General features: G+C 43.7%; 2 protein-coding genes across 3 annotated transcripts; both read right to left on the bottom strand.

The window, feature by feature from the left end:
* Window positions 1–5,262: 5,262 nt before the first annotated feature.
* Window positions 5,263–6,818, bottom strand: LOC147241738 (lipocalin-like). Its single transcript, XM_086190748.1, has 6 exons — window positions 6,642–6,818; window positions 6,324–6,463; window positions 6,172–6,251; window positions 5,908–6,021; window positions 5,708–5,809; window positions 5,263–5,609 (listed from the first exon to the last, which is right to left on the bottom strand). Exons 1-6 carry the CDS (start codon window positions 6,744–6,746, stop codon window positions 5,572–5,574), a joined length of 579 nt encoding a protein of 192 aa, XP_086046874.1. The 5' UTR covers window positions 6,747–6,818; the 3' UTR covers window positions 5,263–5,571.
* Window positions 6,819–7,642: 824 nt separating this feature from the next.
* Window positions 7,643–19,601, bottom strand: c8g (complement component 8, gamma polypeptide). 2 transcript variants are annotated; one of them, XM_086190745.1, is made up of 7 exons: window positions 19,257–19,601; window positions 18,310–18,455; window positions 17,872–17,942; window positions 15,400–15,507; window positions 15,161–15,265; window positions 13,075–13,110; window positions 7,643–7,808 (listed from the first exon to the last, which is right to left on the bottom strand). In XM_086190745.1, the coding sequence occupies exons 1-7, from the start codon at window positions 19,437–19,439 to the stop codon at window positions 7,789–7,791; spliced, it is 669 nt and encodes a 222-aa protein (XP_086046871.1). In that variant the 5' UTR covers window positions 19,440–19,601; the 3' UTR covers window positions 7,643–7,788. The 2 variants fall into 2 exon arrangements, with proteins under 2 accessions (XP_086046871.1, XP_086046872.1); XM_086190746.1 differs by lacking the exon at window positions 13,075–13,110 and having other exon boundaries at window positions 7,650–7,808.
* Window positions 19,602–19,660: the final 59 nt, after the last annotated feature.

Genomic DNA, 19,660 nt, shown 5'->3' with positions numbered 1-19,660 from the left:
CTGATTCACACCAAGGGAGGGAGGAGATGCAGCCGCCTTCTGTTGAAATAGGAAAGTACGTAAATTTGATTTATACAATACTTCTATCCAAAGGAAATTGAAAAGGGCCCCCCAGGGAAGAAAAATACAATTACATTACGAAGTGCAGTATATAAAAAAAAAGAAAATAGCAATAATTAAACAGAAAAACGGGACTGCAAACAATCAGCCATTATTTTAACTGCCTCTTGCATCATACTCTAAAACATTCCCTGAAGCTTTCAGATATGCTGATTTCAATCCATTTCAGAGTGAACAGAAGCTTTGTTATCCAGCCTGGAACTTAAGTGACTTTTTAGTTCTTCCACACAGTAGGACCATAATGTTACTGCTCAACATTTTTGTATTAAAATGGTCCAAAAGAAAGACGCAGAGAGTTAACATGTACCCAACAGAAAAATCTCAGCAGCAACCTCTTCTCCACTCCAGTATAAAGCTGTAGTATACTTCCTGAATAGCCTAGGGCAGCAGTTCCAAAATGTTTTGGGCTGCGCACCCGTTTTTATATCCCAACCGGGTTGACACACCCCCACACACCTTCGGAAAAAAAAAATGCAACAACGCTGCGTACAGTGTGTAGAAGATAACTTCATCTACACTTCATTTTAAGATGAGGTACATTTTGCATAGCCTGCATTTATGTATTAATCAATATGTAAGCTTTTGATTTTAAATTATATAAAGGAAATGTTTATTTACACATTTTTATTGTGTGGGAAAATCCCACTTAAAAAACACACTCCAAACTGCCATCACATTCTGCCAATCACCCCCTTGTCGCTGCTCGCGCACCCCACCACACTTTGGGAATTCCTGGCCTAGGGCTATAGATACCACTCAGAAACTGGTGGAGTGTATTAATTATTTATTCTGTGAGATAATACTTGCACGGTATGGGGAAATGGGGTCTAAAAAAAACCAACCTCATTATTCTCTTTTCAAGAGAACCAAAACCAAAGGCATTATCAGATAAGAATTTTGATTTTTTTTTTTTGTTGCCTATAGAGAAAAGGGGTCCAGCAATGTCTAAATCCACTATTAAGAGACAAAATACTGGGGCGATCGAAATTATTCAAAGCCAAGACATTAACTGTTGAAGGTGATGGCTTGTATGTCCGTTTGCCACAAACAAATGGAAACTGCAAGCAGGTGTGTACGTTTTTCATCAAATTGGGGGACTTGTCACATGTCAGTTAGATTCCACAGTTAAATATCATGTGGTAGGACCTTAGAAAACAGTTTTGAATTATATCCATAAATGTATATTTGATAAGAAATTTCAAGTTTGTTTGTGGCTAATTCTTATCTTGCTTGAACTTTAAACTTCCTTCCAGACTGATTCCCATAATTACCCATGAGACATAAGCATATAATACTTGAGTGTGAATGGTTGTCTGGCTATACGTGTTGGACCTGCGATGGACTGCCAACACACAAAATACACACACACATACATATTTATATGTGTGTGTGTGTGTGTGTGTGTGTGTGTGTGTGTGTGTGTGTGTGTGTGTCTGTATTATTAACCCAGGGAAATCTCACATGCTGTTGTGGTTGGTTATTGCTGTTTACACCCTTCTCTCCTTTTGCTAACCCAACATCAGCATGTAAGTCCATTCATGCTGCCATTGCCTGACTTCAGACTCAACACCCAAGTGCCCTCATCGCAATATTGGGAAACTTTAACCATGTAACCAGGGCAACAACACTTCAGGACTGCCCACAGTATGTCTCACCAGAGAAGGAGAGGACCCTGCACTTTATGTGTGCTAATGTGAAGGATGCATGTAACTCTTTGCAGCTTTCTCCCCTGGGTAGGTCAGACCACAATCGTGAATACCTCAACCCCTGTTATGTGCCTCTGGTAAAACGCCAGCCTGTGACCACAGGGACAGTGAGGAGTCTTATGAGACACAACAGGGCTGTTTTGAGGTGACTGACTGGCAGGCACTCTGTGAGCTGCATGGAGAGGACATTAATGGGCTAACAGAGTGCATAACAGACTTCATCAGCTTCTGCGTGGACTGCACTGTTCCTGAAAAGGTTGTGAATTTTTATTCTAACAACAAGCCATGGGTAACAAAGGACATTAAGACGATCCTCAATGCTAAGAAGAGGGCTTTTAGAGTTGTAAAAAGGGAGGAGGTGAGAAAAGTCCAGGCAGACCTGAAAGTGAAGATCAGGAAGGCTAAAGGAAAGTAAAGGAGGAAGCTGGAGCAGAAACTCCAGCAGAACAACATGAGAGAGGTCTGGAGTAGAATGAGGACCATCACCGGCTTTAGGTCAGCAGGCGGCAGCGGTGTTGAAGGAGGCCTGGACAGTGCCAATGAACTTATTCCATCCATCCATTGTCTTCTGCTTGTTCCTATTAAGGGTCGTGGGGGGGCTGGAGCCTATCCCAGCAGCTACGGGCGAGAGGCGGGGTTCACCCTGGACAGGTCACCAATCCATTGCAGGGCCAAAATATAGAGACAAACAACCATTCACACTCACATTCATACCTATGGTCAATTTAGAGTATCAATCAGCCTCGGCCCCAATTGCATGTCTTTGGACGGTGGGAAGAAGAGTACCAGTGAGAACCCACACAGGCACAGGGAGAACATGCAAACTCCACACAGAAAGATCCCATGACCAAGCCGGGACTTGAACCCGGAACCTTCTTGCTGTGAGGCGACAGTACTAACCACTGCACCACCGTGCGGCCCCAATGAACTTATTCTGTTTTTTAATAGATTTGAGATGATGGCCCTGTCCTAGTCCATCCTCCATTGACTTGTTTGCTGTCTGCTTCCAATCATCACCTACTCCACTGACCCCCCATAGACCCCCATCCTCCATTGAAGGTCATTTTCTCACTTCCCCCAGGCTACCAGTCTAACAGCCCTCTACAACCAGTTGACCCCCCCCCCCCCCCCTTCTACAGTGAACTTCACAGCTGACCATGTGAGAAGAGAACTGAGGCAGCTCCACTCCAACAAGCCTGCAGGCCCTGACGGTGTCAGCCCTCGGGTGCTCAAAGCCTGTGCCCCACAGCTATGTGGAGTGCTTCACCAGATCTTCACTCTGAGCCTGTTTCTTCAGAGGGTCCCCATGCTGCGGAAGATGTCCTGCATTGTTCCTGTGCCAAAGACGCCATGTACCAGCTGCTCCAAGGACTACAGGCTTTGACCTCCCACATTATGAAGACCCCAGAGAGACTTGTCCTGGAGCAGCTCCAGCCCTTGGTCAAGCCAGTCTTGGACCCCCTCCAGTTCACCTACCAGCCCAGACTGGGAGTTGAGGATGCCATCATTTACCTGCTCAACCATACCTATGCTCACCTTGCCAAGCCAGCAAGCACTGTGAGGGTTATGTTTTTAGATTTCTCCAGTGCTTTTAACACCATCCAATGCTAATCCTGTTTGCTTTGGCAAGCTGGGGCAGCAGATTGAGGGTTGAAGACGCCAACAGACTCAACCAACTGAATGACAAGGCCAGTGATCTGGTGAGAGTGGAGCTGGACTCTCTGAAGGTGGTGTCAGAGAGGAGGATGCTGTCCTTGTTAGGTGCCATCTTTGACAATGCCTCCCACCCACTTCGTGACTTGCTGCTCAAACAGAGGAGTTCATTCAGTGAGAGACTCATCCCACCAAGATGCAGCACGTAACGTCACAAGAAGTCAAACCTGCCTGTGGCCATCAAACTGCTTAACTCCTCCTGCAGAGTATCAGTCACTTTTACCCCTTTCACACTGCACCAAAAACACGGATCAACGCGGGTTTTTCGGCACTCTGAAAGGGTCGACGCAGCATTTTGACCCGCATCGACCAATTCGCCAAGTGACCCAGGTGTTTTATCAGCTTGGCTTGCCTGCAGTGTGAAAAAAGGCAACCCACGTCACCTCAGGTTTCACGCGACCTTCCTGTGCCATCCTGATTTTGTCACTGTGCCGCCTGTCAGGCTTCACCTGTAGCTTCTTCTCAGACTAGCCAAAAACTAACATTGCGGACTAGCCATTGCAATGTTGTCTCTTTTCCAATCTGTGCCGAGTTTGTATGCTTTGGAAAAGAGACAACATTGCAATGCACGCAACAACAACGCTAACGTTCGACTCGGTGACATCCATGTTGTCATTTGTTTACATCTCAGTGTTCTGGCACACGTTTATGTGAAATGATGATATTGTCAGCGCGATGACGTACGAGAGAGAAAAACACAGGCACGTAGCCCTCACAGCGGGAGTTCAGACCCAGATCTTCTGGAAGCCTGAATGCACCCTAATGCCAAGCAAACGCAGGTCCAAAAACCCACATTGACACATGTTTTTTGTAAAAGGGTATTTGAGTCAATAGCCTGGACCCTTGGACTTACTCACTTATTGTTTTTTTATCCCTGTAATCTCCATGAAAAATTGGGCTGGGCAGTATTATGGTCTAATGTGTATCATTCATTCTGCATATGCTGCATAACACTGGCAACTGCATTCTACAGATCAGCTCCAGAATCCCAGTACTGGGCATTAGGGGCTGCCACATGGCTTTCATTACTCCATCCTAAATCTCTTGTTCTTAGTCTAATTAAATTGTTGTACATATTTATTATAACAAAATGAACATACTCTACATATTTATTTACATACTGCATAATAGTTTACTATAGTTTTACTATAGTTGATATACATTGTTGCATAGTGTACATATTGCACATACATTTCTTATTTTCTATTGTTCATTTAGTATAGTAGAGCATATAGGGTATTTATATTTATATTTACATATTTTACATTCTGGAACATATTTCTTATTCCCTATTTTTACATTCTTTAACATAGTCCTTTTTCTATTCTATTCTATTCTATTGTTCAACAATAGGGGCAACTGCAACAGACTTAATTTTCCTATATATAAATACATACATACACATATGTGTTTGTGTGTGTGTGTATACAGACCCCTTTTTTTTAAACTTTTAATTTTTCTGTTGCTGATCTGCTGAAAAGTCCTGAGACTTTAAATCCTCTGAGGTACTGCACCCTTTTGCTGTTATTCCTGCGTTGCAGCTCGCTGTAACATTGCATTTTTTTTATCACCACTCAAGTACTGATGTGACTTCTGCCTATGTCGAGCTTGAAATCACCACTTACCTTGTTAAGGGTCGACCACAGGTCCTGTCTCCCCAACAACCATGAATTTCTGATGCAAGCTTTCATTTAAGAAGAACAAACTATTGTGAACTGAGAGATGCTGATTTATTCTTTTATTGGATTTAAGGTAAGCAAAAGTAACACAGAAAAAGAAATGAACAGGTTTTAATCACATGCAAGTGCTAAAAGTAAATTGACAGCTTTCACAGTGTTCCTTCCTTCCTTCTTTCCTTCATTCTGTCCCTCTTTCCCACTGTCATTGAGTTGCTGTTCATGTGCAAGCTGAAGCTTTTAAGAGAGTGGCAGGGATTTGAGAGCAATGCTTAAGTTTTATTGTTTAACATTTTGCTTTTCTGAAGCTCCAGGCATCGTCGTGAGAGGGAATTACATGAAATCCATGATCAGCATTAGAGATCGATATACGTTCTGACATCGGGGCATTCACCTGTAATGAGAGACCCAGGAAGCAGAGGTCAGAAACATTCACAATACATTCACAGGAAGTGTGCACATGTATTTCTATGTTACTATGAAGAGGCATACCATTGTTTTGCAGGATAAGAGTATTTTCTGCCAGAATGCCTGTGTCTAGGGCCAACTGTTTGAACTTCTCCTGAATATCGAGTGGGACCACCTTAGTGCGACCTGCAAACAAGAGCTGGTTTTATCTTCCGCCGTATTTGATTACATATGTGAGACACAATTATTCCCCAGAGGGAGAAGTGTTGACTAGGCAGACTCACTCCAAAGAATGATTAGAGGCTCCTCTATTCCAAACTCTGTCTTGATGGCGTAGAGCATAGCATACTTATTATAGTCAAAGTCAACCATTCGCAGGTCATTTTCATTCTTCCAAACTGTTGAATACAGACACACACACAGGTCAGGATTTTAAGACAGGCCAAAGAGCAACTTTTAGGACACAAACCAGAATGAAGACCAGTTGTAGTAAAGGGAGATATGGGTTGGGGCAGGGGATTTTAAAGTCTGAGATTTTTTTGACGCACTTTTACTGATGAAGAAGAATTGTCCTGGAGTGTCAGTTTTGTACATCCGGAAGTTCAGTCTCCAGCAGTAACCACTGATTCTGAAAAAAAAGAGACTGAAATGGTAAATATAGATAAATCTGTGTGACTATATGTTAAAATTAATCACTGACCTCATGTTGGATGCAAAGAAGTCCACATCTCCTTCTGCAGTAGGTACTATTCTAATTGTTCCTCTCCTCAAATAGGTCTTGGTTGTCATAAACCATTCCTGATTGGTGGCAAAGCCAGAGAGGTACCACTTGCCGACCACCTGGAAGAGGTGGGAAGAATTTAGATGTATTAATATGTTTTTACAAATCAGAGAAAAAAAACATACAGTCTTCAAATACTAAAACACAGATCAGAATTTCTCATCAGACTGATTTCTTCAAAACACAGCTACAAGTTATCTCTGTTCATTTTCCAGCTCAGACAAAATATGTTCTTACCCTCTTCACATCAAAATTTGGACCAGGTTTGAGATCTGGGCAGGCGGCCACAACATAGATGTAGGCAACCAGCACACAGATCAGACAGGGCAGTGCGTTCCTCATGGCTTCTTCTTCCTATGATCTCAACTTCTCTGGCGTAGAGTGAAGAATTAGAGGAGGTGAAGAGGTGAAGACGAGGAGGGGCTCCTTATATACCATTGTTCGATATCCAACCCTCGCCTCTTGTCTCCTCCTCCTCTGTGCATAACGAAAATTTTGACCTTCAACCAAAAATCACTGCCATTACAAAACTGGCCGATGTGTATAATAGGGTTCTTTCAACACCCCCTTTCCCCAACCTCCATCAAAACATGTTTGGGTATGCACGGACAATCAATACAACTGTTTTGTGGGAGTGGAAACCTGTTTCCCATGTGGCAAATGAAAGCTCCAAAAATAAAAAACCACCACACTTACAAAATCAGAGATAAGAATCAGGAACAATTTAACACTTTAAGTGACATTCATTGAAAGACTTGAGGAACAAGAGAATATACAGACCAAAATAACTCCCAGATTACGAACATAAACATTACCTTTTTATAATAAAAATCTTTTGAGCAAATTGCCAGTGAGATGAACACAATTCTTTTACTTACGTAAAAGTAGAAATACTGAAATAAATATTTTTTCACTCAGATTGATCTTTTTTTCGGGGGTGAAGCAACATAGTCACCACTTGCTGCTGATGTACCAAATGTGCACAAAAAACAACACGTGGTCACTTGTTCAATTACTATTCTAAATAAATGTATGATTTCTTTGCAGTGAGACTTTCTGAAACCATTTTGGACTTTATTCCTGAGCCTCTTGACCTACACCAACCTCTTTTTTGGACATTGATGGACACACACACAATCGTTACTGCTGCATGATACGGGCTGATGGCACATAACACGTATTGTGTAATTTGTTTGACAGAAACATAACAAATGCATGATTTTATCAAATATTTATTTAGAACTTTTGACATTTGAAAACATTAGTGCAGTCTTTCAGCTCTTGATGTTTTAATTCGTCACATTGTCAAGCCTAAATGTTGTAATTTTCAGATTTTCACTGGAGAACTACCAGCTCGTCCAGTATGTTGATCAGCTCTACTTCTTCAACATGTGGGGACACAGTCTGTAAAACAGAGTGAATGGTCAGTTACATGAGTTACATACATTCTGAATAGATGCACTGTCGATATTATAAAGTCATATGTTTTTTAAGTAATAATTCATACTAAAAGATGTCATGCAGATGTAAAAATTGTTGTGATTTGGTTTCTCCCTCCCTTCCTGCCTTCTAAATTGTTTCTTTGTTATATGTTTATCTTGCTGGGTGACCAATATTCAGATGTTATGAGTCTGCACGATGGTAAAGCAGGTGGCTTCAGCACTTTGTATGAAATATTTACGAAATATTTTGTCTTCCTAAATGATTTGGCCTTCAGCCAAGTGGATGAGAAAGGGTTGGCCTCATATTATGGAGACCGTCATGTTTCAAGAACAAGCTTAATTCAAGTTTCCCACTCCCCCTGGAAAACCAGGAAATTTAGATTTTTGACTTAAAAAAAAGAAGAAAAAGATCAAATATCCCATAAAGTAATACATTTTATCCTAGACAATTTTTCTTTGCATTTACTTTCACCTCCTCCTGTAACCATCACCTTATCATGGTGGAGGAATTTGAGTGCCCTAAGGACCCTAGGAGATATGCTGTCGGGGGCATTTGGCCCCTGGTAGGGTCACCCAAAGCAGACTGGTCCTAGGTGAAGGGCCAGACGAACGGTTCAAAAGACCCTTCATGGAAGATAGAACAATGAGTCTGTGTACCCAGCCCAGAGGGGCACTGGGGCCCCACCCTGGAGCCAGGCCTGGGGTAGGGGCCCAATGGTGAGCTCCTGGTGGTCAGGCCTTAGTCAATATGGTCCGGCTGGGCCCAGCCCAGAAGGGATACATGAACTCGTCCTCTCATGGACACACCATCCACAGGAGGAACTGGAAGGGTCCGGGGCTATGTGGTTTGGGGAGCAGATCAAGGTGGGGGCCTTGGCTGTCTGATTCCCAGGCATGGAAGCTGGCTTTTGGGACATGAAACCTTAACTCTCTGGCGGGGAAGGAGCCGGAGCTGGTGGAAGAGGTTGAGCATTACCGGCTAGATTTAGTCTCAGCTGGACACAGAGCTCCGGGTCAGGAACCCAAGTCCTTGAGAGGAGTTGGACACTCTCCTTTGCTGGAGTTGCCCTGGGTGAGAGGCGGAGTGCCAGGGTGGGTTTTTTGATCACCCCCAGACTTTCTGCCTGTACATTGGGGTTTACCCCGGTGGACGAAAGGGTTGCTTACCTGTGTGTTCAGGTTGGGGAACAGGTCCTGACTGTCGTCTGTGTTTATGTGCCAAACAGCAGTTCAGAATACCCACCCTTTTTGTCTTGACCCTTTGAGTCCTTGGGAAGGGCAATGACAGTGTGACCTGGAGGGGGAGGGGGGGGGGGTAATTGGGAGGAACAGCAGGCCCGACCTGAACCTGAGTGGTGTGCAGTTTTTGGACTTCTATGCAAGTTGCAGTTTGTCCATAACTAACAGTTTGTTCAAAGATTAGGATGCCCACTGGTTTATAGCCATGTCTTCTCACCTGTGACTGCATGTTCTGGACACTCAGGTGAAGAGGGGAGCTGAGCTGTCAACTGATCACCATCTGGTGGTGAGTTGGATCAGGTGGCAGGGGAAGACACAGCGCAGACCTGGCAGGCCCAAATGAGTAGTGAGAGTGGCAGAGCTCCGGGAGTGGATGAGATCCGCCCGCCCTGAGTATCTCTGGATGTTGTGGGGCTGTCTTGATTGACACATCTCTGCAACATTGCGTGGACATCGGGGGCGGTGCCTTTGGAGTGGCAGAGCGGGGTGGTGGTCCCCATCTTTAAGAAAGGGCACCAGAGGGTGTGTTCCAACTATCGAGGATCACATTCCTCAGCATCCCTGGAAAGGTCTATGCCAGGGTACTGGAGAAGAGGGTCAGGGCGATAGTTGAACCTCATTGAGAAGGAGCAGTGTGGTTTTTGTCCTGGCCGTGGAACTGTGGATCAGCTCTTCACCCTCGCTAGGGTGTTGGAGGGGGCATGGGAGTTTGCCCAACCAGTCCACATATGTTTTGTGGATCTGGAGAAGGCTTATGACCATGTTCCCAGGGGCACCCTGTGGGGAGTACTCCGGGAGTATGGGATGGATGGCCCCTTACAAAGGGCCATTCAGTCTTTCTACCGGAGGAGTGAGAGTCTGGTCTGCATTGCCGGCAGTAAGTTGGACTTGTTCCCGGTGAGGGTTGGACTCCGCCAAGGCTGCCCTTTGTCACCGGTTCTGTTCATAACTTTTATGGACAGAACATCTAGGCACAGCCGGGTGTTGGAAGGGGTAGAGTTTGGTGGCGGGTGGATGTCATCTCTGCTTTTTGCGGATGATGTGGTCCTCTTAGCTCCATCAGGCCACAGCCTCCAGCTCTTGCTGTGACAGTGCACAGCCAAATGTAAAGCAGCTGGGATGAGAATCAGTACCTCCAAGTCTGAGGCCATGGTCCTCAGCTGGAAAAGGGTTGCCTGCCAACTCCAGGGCGGGGGGAGGTCCTGCCTCAGGTAGAGGAGTTTAAGTATCTCAGGGTCTTGTTCACAAGTGAGGGTAGGATGGAGCAGGAGACTGACAGGCGGATTGGGGCGGCATCCACAGTGATGTGAGTGCTAAATCAGTCCGTTGTGGTGAAGAGGGAACTCAGCCAAAAGGCGAGGCTCTCGATTTATGGGTCAATTTACATTCTAACCCTCACCTATGGTCATGAGCTTTGGGTAATGACCGAAAGAACAAGATCGCGAATACAAGCGGCTGAAATTAATTTCCTCTGCAGGGTGACTGAGCTCTCCCTTACAGAAAGGGTGAGAAGCTCAGTCATTCAGGAGGGACTCAGAGTAGAGCCACTGCTCCTCCATGTCGAGAGGAGTCAGTTGAGGTGGTTCGGGCATCTTGTGTGGATGCCCCCTGGACACTCGGGAGGTGTTCCAGGCATGCTGAAATGGAACAAGGCCGACCCAGGACATGCTGGAGTGATTATATCTCCTGGCTGGCCTGGAAATGCCTCAGGATTCCCCTGGAAGATTAAGTGGAAGTGGCTGGGGAGAGGACAGTCTGGACTTCCTTGCTGAGGCTGCTGTCCCCGCGACCCGGACCAACCAGATAAGTGGAGGATGACGACGATGATTTACTTTCACTTCTTTAATATGCGAACAAAACGCTAATGAATTTTCTGAAAAATAAAAGAGATTTTACTGGTTTTTAACCGTTTCTTATGGGCTGTGGCAAAATCAGTGATTTGATAAAAACTGGTGTACTGTCCTCAATTCGCTCTGCACCCTGGGCTGCTGTGGGGAGAGAATAAATCATGCTGATATCCTCTCTGCCCCGCACATACAGTACAAGGTTCTATCAACTAGAAATGTACATCGTCAAGTGATGAATTAAGGTGCTGCCAATAACTGAAAACCATCCTTTCACAAACATCACAACAAATCCCTCCATCATTAATTCTGCATTATTAAAAGTTTCAGAATTACTGAAGTCAAGGTTTCAGAATTATTTTTTACATTCAAATACTGGTCTTCTTTGGGAGAATACTGCAAGGCCTTTAATTTTGACGCTTTTGTTGATTCAAAAAAATTAACCCAACCTTCTTTAAGCAGGAGGGTGAGGAGATAACGAGGAAAAAAACATCCCTCAACTGTCTTGAGTGCTGTGATATTAAGAGTATTTACCAAAACAATTTCACGGACATTAACGAAGAAACATGGAATGATCTCATTTCCTGATCATCATGGCTGTGTATATTCCACCTGACACCAGTGTAAACACAGCACTCTCTCTCCTGCTGAACACCATAAACAAACAGCAGTGGGCCCACCCACACAGTGTTCACATTATTGCAGGGGACTTTAATTCGGCCAATTTAAAGACTGCTCCACCACACTTCTACCAGTATGTGCTCCAAGAGGGGAGAACATTCTGGATCGTGTCTACTCCAACATCAAGCATGTGTACAGAGCCATACCCCTCCCTCACCTCGGACAGTCAGACCATCTCTCCCTCCTGCTTTCCTCAGCCTACACCCCCCTCAGACACAGGGTCAGGCCCACTATAAGGACTGTTACATCTTGGCCTGACGAAGCACTCCAAACTTCAAGACTGCCTTCAACAGACAGACTGGGACTTATTTGACGGTACTGGACTATATTCAGTTCTACATTGGGAACGTGATTGTGGCACCGCTGCAGAAGGAGAGAGGCTTCAGAGGGTTGTAAAGGCAGCACAGAAGATCATCAGCTGCCCTCTCCCCTCCCTGATGGACATTTACACCTTCCGCTGCCATAGCAGAGCCAGAGCAATTACCAAAGACAGCTCCTACCCTGGCTCTGCCCTGTTAGACATGTTGCCCTCAGGGAGGCGCTACAGGTGCATAAAGACTAAAACAAACAGACTCAAGAACAGCTTTTTTCCAAAAGCTATAACAACCCTGAACCATAACATGCTCTGATTTTCCCTTTGTGCAATATTCTAACCTTATGCTATATTCTAACCATGTGCAATATTCCAACCACACATGGACAACACACATCTATGTGCAATATATATTTGATTAAATCTGTATATACACCATATTTATTCCTCAAGACTGTGCAACTTACATCAATGTCTGTATGTTCATATTGTATTTATTTCTTATATTTTTTTCTTCTCTGTCTTTTTCACTGTTATTGGTGATGGTTTTAATCTCATTGTACCGCCGTATAGTGACAATAAAGGCATTCTGTCTGTCAGACAACTAGGGTATGCTACTGACCCTTTTAAAATATGTAAGGAACTTGGCTTGAATGCAGCATTGCCATTGTCAAAAGTATTAATGAGATTTGAAGATAAACTGTAAGAAGATCTTTTGTTGAAAAAAATTGTATTTTTCATGGTCTTGCTTTATTTTGAAATTACTTCTCTCCAATGATTTACTTCCTGTCTGTCTGTTTCCCACCTTTTATGAGTGTTTCCCCTGTGTCTTGTCTGGTTATCAGTGATTGTCAATCACAGCCCTGTTCCCAGTGTTTCTTACTGTATAAGCTCCTTCCAGACCATCATGTTTGTATATTAAACATGTTTTTATTTTAGTCTGGTTTTCTGTGTGAGTTGTTTTTGGATCCCTGTGCAGTGTTGCCAACTTGGCAACTTCGTCACTAGATCTGGCACCTTTCCAACTTCCCTTGGTGTAAAGTCCATTATGTGTAAATTATTTAGCTTTCAAATTAATTGATGATGTCATCTAGTGACTTTTAGGACAGCCAATCACTGCTTTCTTTACTGAGAAAAAAAAATTATCTTACTGATTGTGTGGTGCTGGTCCACATCTCCACAGTGACCTTAATAGGAGAAAATTAATGGTTACTTAATTGCAGCTGAGAGGAAAGTAGTGCTTCTGCTGAACTGTGTTTTAAAGAGATACAAAACCCAGAATTGGACTTTTCATGCTGCACACCATGGCTAACAGCTGTTTTTCACACACAAATAATTAGCTAAAGTTTAGCATAAGCTTGGGCTACATCTTTCACACTGCACATCTACTGGGCCAGGGTTTAAAGTTCCTTCACACATGTGATGAGCATTTATTCTGAACTCTATATGACAAACATTATATTGTGTGCTGTGAGCTAACATTAGCGAGTAGCAACAACAATGTTATCATTTGTAGGGTTTAACATGAGAGCAATGTTGAAACAGAAAAAAGAGAGAGAATGGTGAGGAAAGAAAAGGTTGATAGGAGGAAAAACAACTTTTATTTCATATTTTCAAGCAATGGCAAATTGAAGAGATGTTGATGTTCTTTGTTTGGTCAGTGTTTCAGCATGCAACCAGTTTGACTGTTGGAATTCTTTTCTGGTATTGTATCGCCGTCCTGGGTAAGCTTACTTCCTACATTATCTGTTGTTAGACACCAGCTTCCAGATGTACGAATATAAAGATGAAGCATATGCATACTGATGATGTACTGTCGTGAAGAGGGACTGTGACTGGACAATAAAATGGTGATGCAACTTTGACTTCCTAACTGGCTGTTTGTTACCCCCAGTGCCTGTTCCCAAGTCCTCCAGTGGGGACAAACATCCAAGCTTACTTGCCATCCCTGAATTTACAGAACCTTCCACCTCCGACAGCGTTTCTCGTGGCCGAGCATCTCCAAGGATGCCAGGGAATTTGTGGCAGCCTGCTCTGTCTGTGCCCGAAGAAAAGCATCCCATCAGCCCCCTGCTGGTCTGCTGCATCCCCCTCCCATTCCCAGCGACCCCTGGTCTCACATCACTTTAGATTTCGTCACTGGTTTACCCTTCTCTGAGGGTAACACTGTTATTCTTACCATCATTGACTGTTTCTCCAAGTCAGTTCAGTTACTTTCTGCCCTTGAAACTGCCAACCCCTTCACTAACCATGTGTTGAAAGATCGCGGTCCTCGGTGCTTGTCTCAAGAGCGGAAGGAATTCTGCAAGGCAGTGGGCGCATCAGGCAGGCTATCCTTGGGCTATCATCCCAAGACCAACGGCCAGACAGAGTGGGCCAATAAGGATATGGAGGCAGCCTTAAGCCGTGTTGCTGCTTACCATCCTGTCTCCTAGGGATGATTCCTCCCCTGGGTAGAATACACCCAACTCCCTCAACTGCTCAGCCACAGGTATGCCCTTCATGGCATGGAATGGATTTCAACCCCTCTTATTCCCTGATCAGGAGGTTGAGATGACAGTTCCTGCAGTGGAGGACCCGAAGGGTCCAGGAGGTCTGGAGGACAGTCATGGCAGCCCTCATCCGCTCCACGCAGAGGAATAAGTGGTTGGCCGACATGCACCACTCCGCAGCCCCTGAATACCAGGTTGGACAGAAGGTCTGGCTTTCGTCCCGTGATCTCCCCCTGCCAACAGGGTAAGCTCGCCACCCAGTTTGTGGGGTCGTTTACTATTACCAAGATCATAAATCCCTCCTCTGTCCATCTAACCCTCCTGGCCTCAATGAATGTCCACTCGGGTTGTCAAAAGTATCGATACCCAGAAATTATTTACTAAAAATTATTTACAAAATTATTAAATTAAATTAAATTATTTACTAAAAATTTGCATCTGGATAAGATACTCATTTGCAAAAGTATCGATACCAATACCTCATAGACTGGGAGGGATACGGCCCTGAGGAGCAGTTGTGGATCTCCTAGGTGTTCATTCTGGACCTGATGCTCCTCACAGACTTCTACAGGTCTAACCCTAGTAATCCCGGGTGGCCGCCAGGAGGCGTCCATTAAGGACGGGGTACAGTGCCGAGGCTTTAAGATTTGATTTTGCAATACTTTTAAGGGACTTTTTGATGAATTGATGAACATGTAGATTTAATTTTGAAGTATTGTTTCTTTAATCAAAATAGTAAACTTACTGTAAGTGGGAAAGGGGAAGAGGAATGCCAATCCCATGCCCTGTTTCTCAGCAAGCTGCTCAAACTTGGTCAACATCGGCTCTGACAGATTGTCAACTGTCCTGCCTTCACAAAGCACAAAATTAACAACAAGCATGAAATATTACATTTACATCATTACAAAAGCATTGGAAAACAGTAAAAGATGAGCACATTTAGCTGGAATTATTTTTAAAAATCAACATGACTGTGGAACCCACCATAGAGTTTCATTGTAATCTTGCCCCCTTTCTGATAGTACATTATTGCGTAAGAGCTGTAGTCCGTTTCTCCGATCACTATCTCAATGTTCAGCTCTGGCCGAGCTCCTATAAGGAAAAAAAAACATGTTTAAAGATAAAACAGTGGGTCCAGAATTTCAAGAAGTTAGTAACACTTTATGATCAAGTGCACAAGTTACAGGTTCGCTAATTTGTTAGGGTCTGTTACCAACTGGTTAGTGTGTAACCTCCCCCCCCACCCACTCACCTTGGAGGGTTGGTGGGGGCTGCAGGTAAGTAGGTATCAAGAGACCTCATTTACTTAATTTGATAGGGTCTGTTACATCATGGGTTAGCATCTGTTTCCTAACAGGTTTGTGTCTGCTACCCAACAGGTGCCTCTAGGTTTGGTTCCCTCTTTTGTTGGGAAGTTGTCAGGGGCCCAATAAATTTCTATGGTACTGACTGGTTTCAATTATGGTGAGGACCCCCCAGTTGCCCTCAGGGTACTGATAGGTTCTGCTTCTTCTCGCCAGATGGTCCCAAAATGACAATGTGCCCCTGGGGGACGTACTGATTGTTTGGTGGGACGGAGGCTTGGGGGCATCCAGGATCCAGGAACCCTTCAGGGGCACTGCAGGCCTCAAAGGGATATTTTAGGGCTGATGCTGTTTTAGACACTTGGGAATAAAAAATTCTGATAACCAATATATTGGCCTTTAACATGTTTTACATTTTTCATATTAAAAAAAATTACAAATTACCTGCTTTTGATGGCTTAAATATAGTTCCAAAAACTTGTTACAAAGATTTAAATTTAAGGACAACACCTGCTATCATCTCAGTAAACATAAAGAGGTCTCTGTGACAGTGTCAACATTTACAAAGTAATACATTTATTGAAGTAAATCTCATGGTAGGGCTGTTATTGGTGCTCATTACACCGCACAGTGTCTAATTAAGTGGTCGGTAAGTATATATCTGGAGGTAACAGGCAGGTGGAAAAACACCATCATAAAGTCTCTGGTAAAACGTGATTTGAAATGTGCCTGTCAGAAGTCCTCTCAACATGCGGTCGCATTTTCTTTCCTCCATGAAGTTAGAACTTAGACCAGAAAAGCCTTTTCCTCCTCAACACCAGAAGTTAGCAAACACAGTCCGCCCACCGCTGAAAATAAATGAAGCCCTCAATGGTTTTCTGCACAGCGACGAAGCGTAATCCTTGTATCAAGTCTGGTAGCATGCAGCTGCCTGAGCGTAACATTACTTTGAGGGACTGTACCGTTACCGTTACATCGTTCATGGTGCCGTGACTGACTCGGTTAAATTAGCAAGGCAGCTAATATTTAAGCTAGGTTATCCTATCTTTCTTTAGCTTGCTAACATATCATGTCACGCTCGACTGATAATTTAAGTGAAGCGTGACAGACACAACGAGGCAGGTCATGGGAAATGAGAAACGTATTAAGTTATTTTTATTTCACAAACTAGTTATTATGAACTTATCAGTGAGGCAAACTACTCTGTTTTAGTCTCGTACGCTGTTGGTTTTTCAGCATCGTACATGACTTCAGTCTCACTCTGGGGTTGCTTCGGAGCGTCACATGAGACAAGTCAGAGCGCCCTCTGCTGGATACACAAGGACATAATTTCTTTTGGCTGATTACCGATTGTGCTCTTATGGCTACAATCGGCTAATTAATCGGTCGGGTCCTTGTTTTTTTAGGGCCTGAGCCTGAAGGTACTTCAGGCGAAGACCCTATTAAGTTTGCTCGGCAGAGCAACACATTAGCAGCACTAAAAACACTAAAAACACACACTAAACAGTGTCCCAGCCCCCCCCCCCAAAAAAAACCCATGAGGCAACTGGGCCAGACGGCCCGGAGCCGGTTTTCACATACACACCCATTCAAAACCTGGTACTAGACTGTTCTTGCTGTCAATGAGCGTGCGCAATATGCGCATTATGCGCATAACGCGCATAATCTAATTTGACCCCCTGAACATGCATGAAATTCGCTGAAATTCAGCACAATTGTCCGGTCTGGCTAAACATTCACTAATCAAAAAGAAAAACATCACAAAAGTCTATAGCGCCACCTAGGGAGCCACACAACTACAAGATAATTTTTTATAATTTGGAGCGCTATAACTCCTCCCACGAGTGTCCCACAAACATGGGACCAACACCGTTGGACTCGTCTCATCAAGACGTACAATTCCTACACAAGGACGCGGCCACAGGCCGCGCAGGGGCTCAGGCCCTAACAACGCTGCTTGTAGCTTTAATTTTTGTTTGTTTTTCAGCACAGCAATTGTTTGGGAACTTGCTGAGGGTTCCTGGGGAAAGTCCAGGGCCCTGTTATGTAACAGCAACCCCCCCCCCCATCTCCTACCCAACCAAAAGGTAACAGACAGTAAAAGGTTAGATAACAGAAACAAGGTAACTCGTAATACAAGAGAGGGTCTGACCTTTAAGTGTCAGTTTTCCTGGAGTTTGCTTTAGATTGTACATCTGCAAGATCTCCCAACACTGGTGATTACTGAGAATAGGGTAGGGCAGATAGCAGTTTTATGACACGTCCAACCAAATTGCACTCACATTTTTGTAATTGGATATTGTAAATTGTTCTTTTAAGCAAAATGTCTAAGCAAAATGACATTTCAACATCCAGTGTATGAAGGAATTTTACACAAAAACAAGGTGTGTATTGATTGAACCTAACACAACTATCACGTTAGGTCAACTCAGGCAAGACATGCAAACAAACTGAAAAATACTTTTCTTGTCCTTCCTGATTTTGAGTATACGCACATTATGTCAACATGTGACTTCGCTCTGTCTGCTGATCATACACCAAGCTGTGAGGCATTTTGAGGATCATGTGCACATAATACTGTCGTACTTACTGACGCGTTTTGGTGCTAACTAAAAGCGTTTCATCAGATTCTGGGGAAAATGTGAGGGTCATGACTGTCGGCTCCACCTTGGTTCCATGATTCATCAAGTAAGAGCATTTAGAGGCCGTGTTCAGCAGATACCATGTTCCTGTCATCTGCAAAACAAGGTAGAGATCATCATCTGTACTCTGCCCTATCATGTGTTGGAGTAGAATTTTGACATCTGAACCGCCCCCCCCCCCTTGTTTTTTGTCCTATCATCTTTAGATCTCTTCCAGTTTAGCTAAAAGGAAAATTCCCCTCTTTGCTACAGTCGTCATATTGACATGTTGCACAAGTGTGTCCTCCTCGCCAACCAACCCCACTTACTTATAAACAAGCTAACATTTGTATCAAAGATGCCCTTTCCACAACAGAATTTAGGTTTCATAGAATTCGACCTGAAATGAAATTATAATGTTGACCAGATAAGTACAATGGTCCACTAAGTAGAAACAGATCAATTTGAAATCCTATTTGTTTGTCGTACTGACATTATGGTGACAGGAGAGCCAATCTGTGTTTTCATGTCAAGAAACGGCTCCACGTTTGCTGTCTTCCAAAATATTTGACAAAGTGTGACTGTGTTTCTTGTCAGAATTCATTTTAAATTAAGTTTTTAAATTGTTACTTTACTCCAAATCAAATCCCAACCATTAAGCTCAGTTACTGTGATCCAAAAAAGGCTTAAATGAAATAAGAAGACACAATTTACCTTTTACACAAAACACTGCACATTCACAAAACAGGATGCATGGAGTGCATTCCTTCTGAGTGCCTCAGAGTTATTCAACTGACATTAGACATTTTAGAGGTGGCTTTGCAGAATTCCGTTTTTTTGTTGTTCTTTTTTTTTTTTGCTAAAGCAGACATGATAAAAAAAATACAATCTTCATCATTTTCCTCTGGTTTCTTACCTGTTTTATGTCAATGTTCTGTGCTGGTGGGGTCAAATCAGCTGGTTCAACCTTTGTCTTTTTGTGAGGTCTTCTTTGGGGTCTGGGCCGACTCTTTGCCCCACCTACAGCCCCAACGGACCCCCACAGACACACAACTATCAACACTACCACTATTAACATGCATTGCCATACTCCAGCCATCCTGGTACTTGAACAACACGACTCAGGATCAAACTTCTTGTCAAGTAGGTTTGGAAACTGTTTTCTTGTACTCTGGCTCTTGCATTCTCTTCTGTCTGTCTACACTCGAGCTGCTGTATTCACACTCAAACACACGGAGGAGATGCATAAACAGGCAGACAGAAAGAGAGGAAAATACAGGATGAGCAGTTCAGTTACACATTAACTTGTGCAGGCATAGT

The sequence above is a fragment of the Aulostomus chinensis genome, chromosome 21, assembly GCF_037954235.1.
Source record: "Aulostomus chinensis isolate RoL2024-O1b breed Wild chromosome 21, RoL_Achi_v1.0, whole genome shotgun sequence".
NCBI lineage: Eukaryota > Metazoa > Chordata > Actinopteri > Syngnathiformes > Aulostomidae > Aulostomus > Aulostomus chinensis.
This window is presented reverse-complemented; position numbering and strand designations above follow the sequence as displayed.